General features: G+C 35.3%; 2 protein-coding genes and 1 non-coding gene across 3 annotated transcripts; 1 reads left to right on the forward strand and 2 right to left on the reverse strand.

Annotated features, from left to right (window-relative positions):
* The first annotated feature begins 5,207 nt into the window (after positions 1 to 5,207).
* On the forward strand, positions 5,208 to 5,281 carry TRNAI-AAU. Its single transcript has one exon. It is a non-coding gene; the product is annotated as a tRNA-Ile (tRNA).
* A 447-nt stretch (positions 5,282 to 5,728) lies between these two features.
* Positions 5,729 to 7,364, reverse strand: LOC110704856 (trihelix transcription factor ASIL1-like). Its single transcript, XM_021882671.1, has 4 exons — positions 6,917 to 7,364; positions 6,276 to 6,745; positions 5,919 to 5,973; positions 5,729 to 5,811 (listed from the first exon to the last, which is right to left on the reverse strand). The coding sequence occupies exons 1-4, from the start codon at positions 7,362 to 7,364 to the stop codon at positions 5,729 to 5,731; spliced, it is 1,056 nt and encodes a 351-aa protein (XP_021738363.1).
* Positions 7,365 to 8,940: 1,576 nt separating this feature from the next.
* Positions 8,941 to 11,919, reverse strand: LOC110705023 (coenzyme Q-binding protein COQ10 homolog, mitochondrial-like). The gene is made up of 4 exons (XM_021882840.1): positions 11,351 to 11,919; positions 10,554 to 10,749; positions 9,448 to 9,579; positions 8,941 to 9,248 (listed from the first exon to the last, which is right to left on the reverse strand). Exons 1-4 carry the CDS (start codon positions 11,653 to 11,655, stop codon positions 9,141 to 9,143), a joined length of 741 nt encoding a protein of 246 aa, XP_021738532.1. The 5' UTR covers positions 11,656 to 11,919; the 3' UTR covers positions 8,941 to 9,140.
* Between the last annotated feature and the right edge of the window lie 1,865 nt (positions 11,920 to 13,784).

A 13,784-nucleotide genomic window follows, 5' to 3' on the forward strand; every position in this document is an offset into this window, starting at 1 on the left:
AACTTATTATTGTTGATCAAAGCATTTTGTCTAGGGAGACCAAGTCGGTCCAAGCAGCAAAAGAAAGGAGCATCATCCTCAAATTTAAGAGTTAAATATAATATATATATTTGTTGTATGGTCAAAGGAGATAATTATCTTCTTAAATTATAGACTATAGTTCCCTAGTATATTGCCATATATATATTATAGTCAAAGGAAATAATTAGCTTGATAAAAATGGTAATAATCTATTTATAGTAAGTTGAACCCGAATATGACCTGACATGGAAATGATCTGACCTACTTGTAACCTGCAAATTATTGACTTGAACATAACCCGACTTGAATCCGAGAATGACCCGACTTGGAAATGACCTAACCTGATTATAACCCGCAAATTATTGACTTGAACCGAACCCGAGTTGAACCCGAGAATGACCCGACTTGAAAATTACCCGACCTGATTATAACACGCAAATTATTGACTTGAAACGAACCCGACTCAAACCCGAGAATGAACCGACCTGATTCTAACCCGCAAATTATTGACTTAAACCGAACCCAACTCGAACTCGAGAATTACCTTAACCCGTTTTAATCCGTGAAAACTCGAATCAATCCTGACCAATTGTTAACACGACCGAAGGTAACCCGACCTGTTATTAACCCAACCTAAACCCGACCAAAACCCGATAAGAAGTATGACCCGACATGACCCGACACAAGCATGACCTAACCCAAACCTAACTCGCAGAGTTTATGGATTTAATCTGAATTGACCCAACCCGAGTTGACCCGACCCACTCTTACCGACCCAAACCCAACTCGTTTACCCGAATAGACAGCTCTACCCGAAACCTCCAAAATTTCTCAAAAAGCGTGGATATTAGTCTTCAATTTTGGAATTTTTTTGACTTTTTTACACCCGAAAATAAAAAATTACCGAAATGTTTACCATGGTCCCTAATATAATCCAGAAGTCCAATTGGCTGGGTGGAACCATCCAATTGGCCTTTAAACGACTAATTTATCGGTTTACAACTTGCACCAATTTCATTAACTTTAACTTACCACGAACATTTATGACAACACATAATGATCATATATGGATCCAAACAGCATTATATGAACCGAGATGTATCCCCTAAAATCTCAATGCTTTTCAACACCGGGCCCCGAACCATGCGAAATTTCTCAAAAAGCGTGGATATTAGCCTTCAATTTTGGAATTTTTTGACTTTTTTTCGCCCGGATATGAAAATTTTCGAGAGTCCAGTTGGGTGGGTGAAACCATCCAATTTGCCTTTAAACGACCAATTTACCGGTTTACAACTTACACCGATTTCATTAATTCAAGCCTACCAAAAACATTTATGACAACAAATAATGATCATATAAAAACGACATTATATGACCCCGAGATGTATTCCCTAGAATTTAAATACTTTTCGGCATTGGGCCCCAAAGACTCCAAAATTTCTCAAAAAGCGTGGATAATAGCCTTCAATTTTTGAATTTTTTAACTTTTTTCGCCCGAAAATAAAAATTGCCGAAATTTTTACCATGGTCTCTATTACCCTCCGGGAGTCCAATTAGGTGGGTGGAACCAACCAATTTGCCTTTAAACGGTCAATTTACCGGTTTATAACTTACAACGATTTCATTAAATCAAGGCTTCCATGAACATTCATGACAACATATATTGATCATTTATGGTTTCAAACGGCATTATATGACCCCGAGATGTATCCCCTAAAATCTAAAAGCTTTTCGACACCGGGCCCCAAAACCTCAAAAATTTCTCAAAACCTCCAAAATTTCAATTTTGGAATTTTTTTTACTTTTATTCGCCCGCAAATTAAATAAAAATTGTCAAAATATTTACCATGGTCCCTAATATCCTTCGGGAGTCCTATTAAGTGGATGGAACCATCATATTTGCCTTTAAACGACCAATTTACCGTTTTACAAATTGCACCGATTAAAGTAACTCAAGCCTACTACGAACATTTATCACAACATATAATGATCATATATGGTTTCAAACGACATTATATGACCCCGAGATGTATCCTCTTAAATCTCAAAACTTTTTCGACACCGGTCACAAAACATCCCAAATTTCACAAAAAAAAGCGTGGATTTCAATTTTTGGAATTTTTTGACTTTTTTCGCCCAAAAAAAAATTGCCGAAATGTTTACCATGGTCCCTAATATCCCCTGGGAGTCCAATTGGTTAGGTGGAACCAACCAATTTGAAGTTAAAAAGCCAATTTACCGGTTTACAACTTTCAACGATTTCATTAACTCAAGCCTACCACGAACAATGACAACATATAATAATGATCATTTATGGTTCTAAACGGAATTATATGACCCCGAGATATATCCCCTAGAATTTCAAAACTTTTCGACATCGGGATCCAAAACCTCTAAAATTTCTCAAAAAGTGTGGATATTAGCCTTCAATTTTGGATTTTTTTTTGCCCGAAAATAAAATTTGCCGAAATGATTGCCATGATCCCTAATATCCTCTGGGAGTCCAATTGGTTAGGTGGAACCATCCAATTTGCCTATAAACGACCAATTTACCGATTTACACCTTGCACTGATATCATTAATTCAAGCCTACCACAAACATTTATGACAACATATAATGATCATATATGGTTCCAAACGCCATTACATGAGCCTGATATCTATCCCCTAAAATCTCAAAACTTTTCGACACCGGGCCTCGAAACCTCCAAAATTTCTCAAAAAGCGTGGATATTAGCTTTCAATTTTGGAATTTTTTTGACTTTTTTCGCCCAGAAATAAAAATCGCCGAAATTTTTACCATGGTCTCTATTACCCTCTGGGAGTCCAATTGGGTGGGTGGAACCATCCAATTTGCCTTTAAACGTCCAATTTACCGGTTTACAACTTACACGGATTTCATTAAATGAACATTTATGACAACATATAATGATCATTTATGGTTCAATCGGCATTATATGACCCCGAGATCTATACCTAAAATCTAAAGGCTTTTCGATATCGGGCCTCGAAACCTCCAAAATTTCTCAAAAAGCGTGGATATTAGCCTTCAATTTTGGAATTTTTTTACTTTTTTTCGCCCGCAAATAAAAATTGTCAAAATGTTTACCATGGTCCCTAATACCCTCCGGGAGTACAATTGGGTTGGTGGAACCATCCAATTTGCCTTTAAACGGCCAATTTAATTACCGGTTTACAACTTGCACGGATTTCATTAACTCAAGCCTACTATGAACATTTATGACATCATATAATGATCATATATGGTTCCAAACGACATTATATGACCCTCGAGATGTATCTGTTAAAATATTAATACTTTTCTACACCGAGCCTCGAAACCTCCAAATTTCTCAAAAAGCGTGGATATTAGCCTTCAATTTTGAAATTTTTTGATTTTTTAACGCCCGGAAATAAAAATTGCCGAAATGTTTACCATGGTCCTTAATACCCTCCGGGAGTCCAATTGGATTGGTGAAACCATCCAATTTGCCTTTCAAAAACCAATTTACCGGTTTACAACTTGCACCGATTTCATTAATTTAAGCCTGCACGACCATTTATGATAACAAATAATGGTCATATATGGTTCCAAACGGCAATAAATGACCTCGAAATGTATCCCTTAGAATTTCAAGACTTTTCGACACCGGGCTCCAAATCCTCCAAAATTTCTCAATAAACGTGGATATTAGCCTTCAATTTTGAAATTTTTGACTTTTTCTTTCGCATGGAAATGAAAATTTCCGTAATGTTTACCATGGTCCCTAATACCGTCCAGGAGTCATATTGGGTGGATGGAACTATCCAAATTTCCTTTAAACGATCAATTTACCGGTTTACAACTTGCACCGATTTACAGATTTACAACGGCCAATTTAATCAATTTGCACCGAACCCAACTTGAACCGAAATTGACCCAAACCCGTTTTAACCTGTCAAAACCCAAATTTAACCCCTGACCAAACCACCAACACCCTACAAGTAAACCCTAACCAAACTAGTAACACCCTACAATTTTTGACGTAGAATGTTCGATCTAAGATTCCAAGAAGAAAACGAGCTCAAATTTCTTTGGTTCTCATCGATTTCACTACTTCAAATGTTGTTGATGATTTTAAGGATAATTAATTACAATTTTTCACAGCAATTTGACACCCAATTTCTACAATTTTGGCTTTAATTGCAGTAATTTGGCAAAGAGGAGAGAGAAAATGATGGAATAGAGATATGGTTGTTGGTGATATGTGGTTTTTTTTTTTTTTTGAAGAATGGTGATATGTGGTTTGACTTGAAGAAGAAGATAAGAAAAGAGGAGAGAGAAAATGGGTGGAGTAGATATGGTTGTTGGTGATGTGTGGTTTGGCTTAGAGAAGAAGATAAGAAAAGAGGAGAGAGAAAAGTTGTGGTATTTTAAATAATAATAATAATAATAATAATAATAATAATAATTGTGGCTGGCCGTACAACTATTTGTGATCTTTAGGATATTTGGTATCATCTTAATGAACTTATGAGGTGTTAGGATTGTTTCCTAATATATGAGATAGGTTATCTCTTGAATCAATTTAGACTCAACTTTAGAAAATTCATACAAGAATCATATAACTAATATATAAATATAAACTTTTAGCCAGGTCATGAGGTTGCGACACTTGGCGTTCTAACTTTTCGCCAAGTGTTACGCCACGTTGGATAGATTAAATAGACCTCATAAAATAAAAATAGTTAATTTATAATTCTATTTGGATAAAATTTTAGGATAAAATTAGTTTTATTTTCGATAAAATACCAAAATTTCAAATGTACAAATTCAATTATAATTTTATTAAAAAAATTATTAGATTATACTCCGTAATTCTTAAAAATTAATAAATTATTTTTTGTATCATAATATTTTTTGGGCAAAGGAAATAGTTCAAAGCGTAAAACATACATTTATAATATATACTAATCGGTTAAAATAATAATATACTTCACAATCTAACAAATCGTATAAAGATTAAAATTTTATTTTATAATTCAATAAACAACCCAAGCATTGCACGGGGCACAAAACTAGTATTAAAAGACAATTGTAAAAATAATGGTGTATTAAAAGACAAACAGTATTAAAAGACAAACAGTATTGTTGAATGTCAATTTCATAATTTAACTATAATCAATGCAATAATTTTTCAATAACTGGCCAATTAGCTCAGTTGGTTAGAGCGTGGTGCTAATAACGCCAAGGTCGCAGGTTCGACCCCTGCATGGGCCACATTTTAAGTTTTCTATTTTTAATTTTTATTTTGAGGAAACACAGTATGTAATTAGTCATAATATATTTTTTAAACTAACATCATGGCCCATTAGCTCAGCTGGTTAGAGCGTGGTGCTAATAACGCCAAGATGGGCCATCTTTTTTTTTGCAATGCTAAAAAGCAGTCAACTTCTCAGCCAAGCTGCTCATGACAAAGTTATATCAACTACTGCACACAGGCATTGCTTTAGCCACAGCGAGTCATTAGCTTTAGCCACAGCACTCTTTGTCATTTGTGTGATTTCTGAATATAGATGTTAAAAATACTGGAGTACTGGACTCTCTCTACTCTTGCCTTGCATTTTTCTTGTTCAAAGGTTTAAACACGGACTTCATTGCCTCATCAGCCTTCCTCAATCTACAAGGCTTCATTCAACTCACACAATGAGACTAGACGACTGGAGCTCAAATTGCTAGCATAAGCCACTCTAGATCCAAATCGTCCAATACAGGAGCAGAAACAACACTGGAGCAATCAGTAACATAAACTGTAAACCAGATCTTTTCAAGCTCATTTATAATTTCCTGTCAACTAATCGAAAGCTCTTTCAGAATTGTATGCTATCAAAAGAAAGCTGTTTTTCATACATCAAACATGATGCAAAGCTACACAAAGTTTCTCCAAAAGACAAACTAGCAAGAAATCCAAGCTGAAGAAACAACGAACATTAGAACTAAAGTTGATTTCACAATTTTGGTTACAGATTAGAATTTAGTTACTACACTAAGCCATACAAATCTACACATAGCAATTCCAAATCAAAAACCTAACTAAATCAACAACTTCACAACTACCATTTGATAGCATTTTAGTACAAAATGTAATCCCCAAACATACAACTCTAATTCTCAATTCTTCTTGATACTATACTATGCAATTCAAGCACCAAAAAAACGCTCTCCATTTCTCACCAGAGATTAGATTACAATCTAATGAGAATTAGCATCTAACAGGCGAGGCGCCTCCATCGTTGTTCCTGTCATCATCGTCGTCATCATCATCATTGTCAACAATGTGATCAGACATTCCTCTAACAAAAGTGTCAACAATGCTTTGGTGATACTCAAGCATCATCCGAGTTCGATTCATCTCAATCTCCATCCTCGCCTTCTCCGAGTCTCTCATCATCTCCATCTTGGTCATCTCAGTCCTAACATACCCTTCTCCCAACATTCGAATCGCCTCCACCATTGCCATCGCCACATTATCCCCTGCCTCTCGTCTCCCCTCTTTCTTCCCCAACGCACTCCTCTTCTTCTTGATCATCTTCATCACCCCCAATCCATTCCCAGACGAAGACCCACCCAAATACCTCGCTCCAAATTGATTAGGAGGCGACCCAAATTCATTACACCTAGACTGAATTGACGAATTAAATCCAAACCTAGGGTTAGGGTTAGGGTTAGAATTTTCCTGAAATCCTGCATAATTCTTCCTGGAATTGGAATTGGAATTCCCAGCAATTCGAATCTTCAACCCATTTCTCCCATAATTCTTCACCCCCTTCCCAAAAGACCCACCAACCCTATAATCCTCATCATTTACATCATCATCACCATTACCACCATCTTCATCATCTTCTTCATCATTACCACCATTGAATCCACCATTCCCAGAACCAGAAATACCCTTTTCCATGGAATCCATTTTAGAGAAGTAAATCCAAGAAGAAGAGAACCGATGATGAGGAATAGACTTAGCTCTTTGAAGCTCAGAACGATAACGTTTCCTGAGCTTCTCCATTTTATGACGACATTGAACAGAGGTTTTGGGGGGAGAAACATGGGGGCAAAGACGGTGAATAGTGTCGGCAACATCTTGCCAGTGAGCAGCACGGAGGTTACCACGGCGGAGAGAGTACCATTTATCACGGTAAGCGTCGATGAGAGCGGAGGTTTCATCTGGGGTCCAACACGGCGGAGGAAGGCGGCGGGAAGGAGGTGGGGGTGGTGGTGCGGGGAGGAGGAGAGGGATGCCTAGAGGAGGGTCGAGGTAGTCGGAGAAAGGAGGTGGTTGGTGCGGCGGAGAGGAGGAAGCCATGGAGGAGAGAGAAAGTGTAGAGGTGGAGAGAGAAAGAGGGGGGTGGGTTGTGGGTAGGGTTGATTATAAAGGGGAGGATCCGGATGAGGGTGGGGCGGGTTAAAAACGCCCGCCAAGGACGGAGGAAGGAGAGGTGGGGGTGGGTGTTGAGTTTCTGAGTTGAGGTGGTGGGGTCCACCTCATCTCACCCAACCCCTTGAGGAGATGTGTGTTTTACATGATATTTGGTTGGGTTGTGGTGTGAGTGTATGAGTGAGGATTAAGGATTTAAGGTTAAGGTTAAGCTTAAGCTTAAGTTATGGAGGAGAGAGAGTTTTGTTAAGAGGTTGTGTTTATGTTTGTTTGTATCATAAACTTTTGAATGGAATTGATAGATTTAAGGATCTTTTGTCATTGACTGAACTGAATATTTTATAAGAGAATGAAATTAGGAGCTGAATTAAATTGAACTGAGCTTATTAAAGCTGAATTGAACTGAAAATAATCTGATAATAACATAGCCTAAGGGCCTGTTCTCATTGACTTAACTCAGCTGAACTGAACTGAAATAAATACTTTATAAGAGAAGGAAATTAGGAGCTGAACTGAACTGAGCTAAACTGAACTGAACTGAATTTCGGTGTATGAGAACAGGCCCTAAGTACGGAATGAAGTTGTTTTGTTTGGGTTTTTTTTTTAAGTCTTATATCTTGGTTTTTTGAATGAGTTGAGATGAGCTAAATAGTCCTGTGACATATTTTTGGAATCCTCCTAATGTGTAAATTTAAAATATCGACATTTTATTAATTTAAGGCACTTAGTTGATACAATTGCTATAGATGTTTGTTATTGGTTTGACTAGTTGGTTATAGATAGCTGATTGAATAAAAGTATTAGGTATTTGATTTTTAAATGTTAACTATTTTAATGAATTTAATAGCCAAAAGAATAATGTTCAATAAACTAGTTTCAAAAAGCTCTTATAATGAGTTTTTGAGTCCAAAAAGCTCTTTAAAATAAGCTATTTACTAAACACCTAAAATAACTACGAGTATAAAAGAAACATCCAAAAACCTCAAATAGGACACAATAGGCTAAAAGCTCTTCAAAATCTCTTTACCATAAATTTATTAATGAATTAACAAACGTGATTAAAATTCTATTCATTTGGAATGGAGGAAGTACAAATTAAGTCTTGTAATGAAAACAACATCTTAATAAATAGTAAATGTCAACAAGACCATAAATCATTAAATCACAACTGTTCAAGAGGGAGATTAAAAATGTACTGATATTAACAATATCCACTAAAATTCAACACATTTTTCATCTTCTCTTGTGATTTTGTGAATAGCTGTGAATTGTAGTGTTCTCAATTTTTGTGGTGCTTTATCAACTCATTATGGTCGCTATGTTTACATGCTTGGCCTGTTTCGAAACAATCTAACCTGATTATGTTCAACATTATACATATCCAAGTATTATTGTACAGGATCACAGGCCTCGTGGCTTTGTTTAATCGTTACTTTTAGGAAGAATGTACATCAGAAGCCTCCATTGGGTCTTCATGCAAGTCCCAGCAGCCAAAAGAAACGAATTGAAAAACTAACAAGGCTCGATTTGGGATCCCAAATTGTCAAGAGTATCTCAATAATACTTCAAGAAACAATTTTGTGATTAACAAAAATCTAAAGAATGAGATGCAAGGTTACAGCCTCCTAAATGTTTCACTTGATTCAACTATATTTCTAGAGATGGCCTAGAGCTGATGTATCAGGGTGAGTTAACTCCAAAATCCTACGCATTTTGCTCAATGGCTGCCCCTGGCCCGTATATCAATCGGCAACGGTCAGTAAACGAACTGACCAATCGAGAGACAACCTCTCTAAAGAACATTGATGCCACCTATACAGAAGAAGACATCATCATTGTTACGAGGCAAGCAGTACGTATCCAACACAATCAAATATAAGTGTATCATTACTTAGCAAAATTGTAGTCTCCTATACTAACTAAATTGAAAGGATTTTAAAATTCAGCTTCTTGTTGGAGCTAAAGGGGTCCAAAACTAGTTATACATGCAGAATAAAAAATTAAATATTACCTGCCGGTAAAGCGGTGAACGGAACTTGAAATCGACCAAGAAGTAAACATTACAAGTGCCTGGAGTTGGACCTGGCCTGAATTCCCATATGTTGATTAAGTGTTCAAAAAGGTTGCTTTCAGATGCAGTGGTCTGGCATTACCATAAACAAAATTAGCAACATCAGCACATATCAAATTAAGGGGGTTAAAGACTCAAAGACACCATTTTACAATTACTTCCATCTGAATCCAAAAGATTCTAAACATAAAAAGGCATAGATCACTCATAAGGGATACAGAAAGATTTATAGATGAATGAATATATTGATAAATGATCACTCAAGCAGGAACAATGCTTTATTACCATGACAGAAATAACTCAGCAAGGGCTATTTATCTGTACTAATCCCCCTTGATAATTAAGGGCCAAATAAATTTTCTCCCTCCATAAATATTGCTCTTGAAGGTCTGACAAGCAATTTTATCCAAATTATGCGGTTGATCCCTTCTTCTAACAAAAATTAATTAGGTGGATTTACAGCTTCGGGGAAGGGAAAGAGGTGGGGTTCAGACAATAGTTGCGTAAGAAATTAATTATTAGTATATCTCTACAACCCTTCTCCCCATCTATACTCTCCTATAGATCCACAATATTTACTAACTCATGCCTCTGCATATTTGAAATTCTGATCCTTAATTCAAAAGGATTCAGCATCCTTACAGACTCAGCTATCACTAGCGAGGATACTAAAACACTGCTTTTGAATTATGAGAAAAGTCATGACAAAAATTCATACAAGTTAAAGCATTGAAGTGTTCCAAGGACCTAATCTTTGTGGCCTTTAAACTCAACTTTTTGTCATGCATCATCATATTGTCTCATCATAAATAATAAACTCAAATCAATTAGGATTCTATTGCACGCAGGAATAGGAGCGCAAATACAGATCCATAACTAAAAGTCTAAAATTGAGTGTTCTGTGTGCAGTATAATTGCATTTCTACCGTACATCCTCAATCGTATCAAAATCATACTAGAACAAAAATCTAAGAATATCATAAAGGATGACCATGTTCAGTCAGCTACTGTAAGAAAATTTGAACTAGGTGTAATGAAAAATGTACCTTAATGTATTTCGGCTTGTCCAAAACCACATGTGAAACATAGCTCTCAACTAAAAATTTGAAACCAATTTCTAATTCAGCATCAAATGATCCATCAGGGTGATGTCGAATAATTTCTGATCTTTGGCACCAAGGTAAGAAACCTTCATACATATCTACAGCTGCAACGACAGCAAACAGTTGCTCAGGGGAGTACCTGTTTATAAAGATAATCTTTGTTCATTTCATGCTTCATTCCACAAAACATCATAGATAATTAGCTATGCAAAGAAATGATGCAACTTAACTATGATGAGAAAGGCTTTATTATACAGTGATTTGCAAGAATTGCAACTAATCTTCAGTCAGCATTTTACCCTTATAGACAGGCCTTTAGCAAATAACCTTCTTCTGATTGCATTATTTTTTCATACAAAACAATCAGCAATGTATATCATGTTTGCATCACAACACACTAAATTATCATGTTTGCTCAAAACATACTAAATTTATTGCCAAGTACAAGTAACATCGCTACTCTATATTTTACTTCATGATTGTTCCTCAACTTAAATTTCTTCTTCTTCTCATCTAATATCATCATATACAACAGTACAACTCAACCCCATTATTCATCAAAGCTATTGCAACACAACAAAGATCCAACATATTTTACATAATCCAATACAATTAAACTTAACTCAATACATAAACTTAATTCCTGGGAAATAATGGTATCATTGCGATTATTAACCTAATGTATCATTTAATCTAAATTAAGTAAAATTATAAGCAATAATAAGTAAAGAAATGCTCACCCAAGAACAAGTTTTTCCTCATGAACCTTAGATAGAGTTCCTTCTTCACCATCTCCAACCCCTAAAAACCATCTTTTCTGCAAATTATGACTAGAATTTAACAATTCATTCGAATGACGAATCAAATCTCTAGAACAATACCGATCAACTCCAGCAATGCTGCTCAAACATCGAACTGAAACATAATTTCCAATCTCGCCGACATCAATTGTGCGATTCTGATGTCGAGTGAATGGTTTAATGTTGTTTTGTCGCAATATTCTGCTTTTTCCAACTGTTCTCAATACTGAGAAGAAATTCGGCATCTTGATAAAATCAACAAGAAATGGGGAAAAAATCTTGAGAATTAATCGATTTAGTAAGTTGGAAATGCAGAAATAAATCTTCAAATTGAACTGGGGATAATCAATGATTTGATATGATCAAATGTTTTATGAATTCAATTGATGGTAAAAGTTAGAGAGAAAATTTGTTGAAGATTGAGCAAACCCTAACGAGTTTGCTTGAAGCTGGGATGAATGCACACGTTTTTTCTTACGATTTTTCGTTTCTTTATTTATAAAAAATGAAATTATTTGAACCCAAAAAAATAGCAGTTGGTGACGTATAGGTAATCTTCTTAATTTTCACAATTCTCATGTGAATAAATTTCTATTTAGTGGAATTTTCTTTTTTCCATGTGTGTGGATCTTCCAATCAAAATAGTAGGATTTGTCCAATTTACTGAAAATAACTGAATTACACTGTAATAATTGGAGCTGAACTATAACGAATTGTTTACGAGATAGAAAGTAGAAACTGAATTGAAGTGAAATTAAGCTGAATAAGTAGAAGGAAAAAATTGCGAGATAAGCTTTATTAATGCATAAATATTTTATTGGAGACTTTACACGGTTTATTAGAGAAAGATTGAAATATAATCTTGATTATATTTTTCAAACAATGTATCATGATGATAAAGGAGTTAATTTTCAATTTGAACATAATTTAGTCATTGTCAATCTAAGGGCATGTTCTCATTGACTGAACTCAGCTGACCTGAACTGAACTGAACTGAACTGAACTGAACTGAATATTTTATAAGAGAAGGAAATTCGGAGCTGAATTGAACTGAACTGAACTGAGTTGAACTTAACTGAACTGAATTTCAACGTAAGAGAACAGACCCTAATTCTAAATTATGAGATAGAATATTATATAGTATGCTATTTTGAGAGAAAAAAAATGCTCATATATTAAATAATGCTCATATAGTATTTCACCAATTTATCACAAGTTAAAGAGACGAGGCATATAGACGTATAGTAAATGCACACGTGCATTGACACGCCAATTATGTAGCATTTCACATATTGGACACATATCAAATATTCAAATATCATTAGGTGTTGGTCATTCCTTGACATAGCTTAGAGTCTAAGACATGGACAAATGAAGTGACAAACTCCATTGCAAGAATAATTAGCATGCTATAGAATATACGTAGTACTTTGTAATAAAGTACAACTTATTTTTGAGATTTAAGATATTTGTAGTTAGTAGTTAGAAATACTTGCATAAGAAAATTGATGCTTTTGTTTGTAATGTTGATGAGTATCACTCATGGCCTCATGGGAGGTAGGAGGAGATACTTTGATACTAAACGTTTTGTATTGGCATATTTTATTGCCCTTGGACTTGGAAGATTGATGCTCTTGTTTGTGATTTAACAGAATGTGCTTTTCATTTTATAGTGAAAATAGTTTTATGCCGGCTCAAAAACTACTACAGAGTATTTTATTTTATTTTTTTGGGATAGCAAAAATATTTCATTAATTAAAAGTCATACGACATCTACAATAGAGATTCGACGTTAACAAATATATAAGATATTGAATCAAATAGAATTTTCCTTAATAAAAACTACGATCGTCGAGTAGATCTTGCATTGCGGAGCATCTCCCGCTTATATCGCTGAAAATTACAGCCTTGTTGGAGAGACAATCTAACGATCCTTTGTAGCCGTGAGGATGTTTTCCTTCTAATTCATCTGTTCGTATTCGAAAACTTAATAACTTTTTCACCAACGAAATAATTTTACGACAATCCATTAGATCTGCTACTATGGATTCAAAACTAAGAAATTTCTACCTCGTAAAGAGGAGATAAACCTTGTCTTTCGAAGGAGGTTGAAAAACCCTTGTCTTTCGAAGGAGATCGGAAACCCTTTCTTTCGAGGGAGAAAAGTTCCTCTCAAAAGGAGGAAGCATTATTATAAACCTAAAAAAACAATAAAGAAACAAGGATTAGGGTTTTCCACCGATTAAAATCGATGGAAGCCCCTTCAAAATTCAACAATGGAGGCTAGGGTTTTAGAGAGAGAAAGGAGGAGAGAGAGGGTAGTGTTATACAGAGTATTTACTACAGAGTATTTAGTTAAAGTAGGGTTTTTATT

This window comes from Chenopodium quinoa, unplaced genomic scaffold (genome assembly GCF_001683475.1).
Source record: "Chenopodium quinoa cultivar QQ74 unplaced genomic scaffold, ASM168347v1, whole genome shotgun sequence".
NCBI classification, from domain to species: Eukaryota; Viridiplantae; Streptophyta; class Magnoliopsida; order Caryophyllales; family Amaranthaceae; genus Chenopodium; species Chenopodium quinoa.

Bases quoted from the DNA above. Each gene is read 5' to 3' on its own strand.
- LOC110705023 (XM_021882840.1), bottom strand. From the start codon at position 11,655: ATGCCGAATTTCTTCTCAGTATTGAGAACAGTTGGAAAAAGCAGAATA. The intron at 9,580-10,553 runs GTACATTTTTCA...TGGTAATGCCAG, and splicing joins ACAAGCCGAAATACATTAAG to ACCACTGCATCTGAAAGCAA. The intron at 9,249-9,447 runs GTAATATTTAAT...TCTTCTGTATAG, and splicing joins GTTCACCGCTTTACCGGCAG to GTGGCATCAATGTTCTTTAG.
- LOC110704856 (XM_021882671.1), bottom strand. From the start codon at position 7,364: ATGGCTTCCTCCTCTCCGCCGCACCAACCACCTCCTTTCTCCGACTAC. The intron at 6,746-6,916 runs GTAATGATGAAG...AGAATTATGCAG, and splicing joins GAATGGTGGATTCAATGGTG to GATTTCAGGAAAATTCTAAC. The intron at 5,974-6,275 runs GTTAGATGCTAA...TTGTTTCTTCAG, and splicing joins ACGATGGAGGCGCCTCGCCT to CTTGGATTTCTTGCTAGTTT.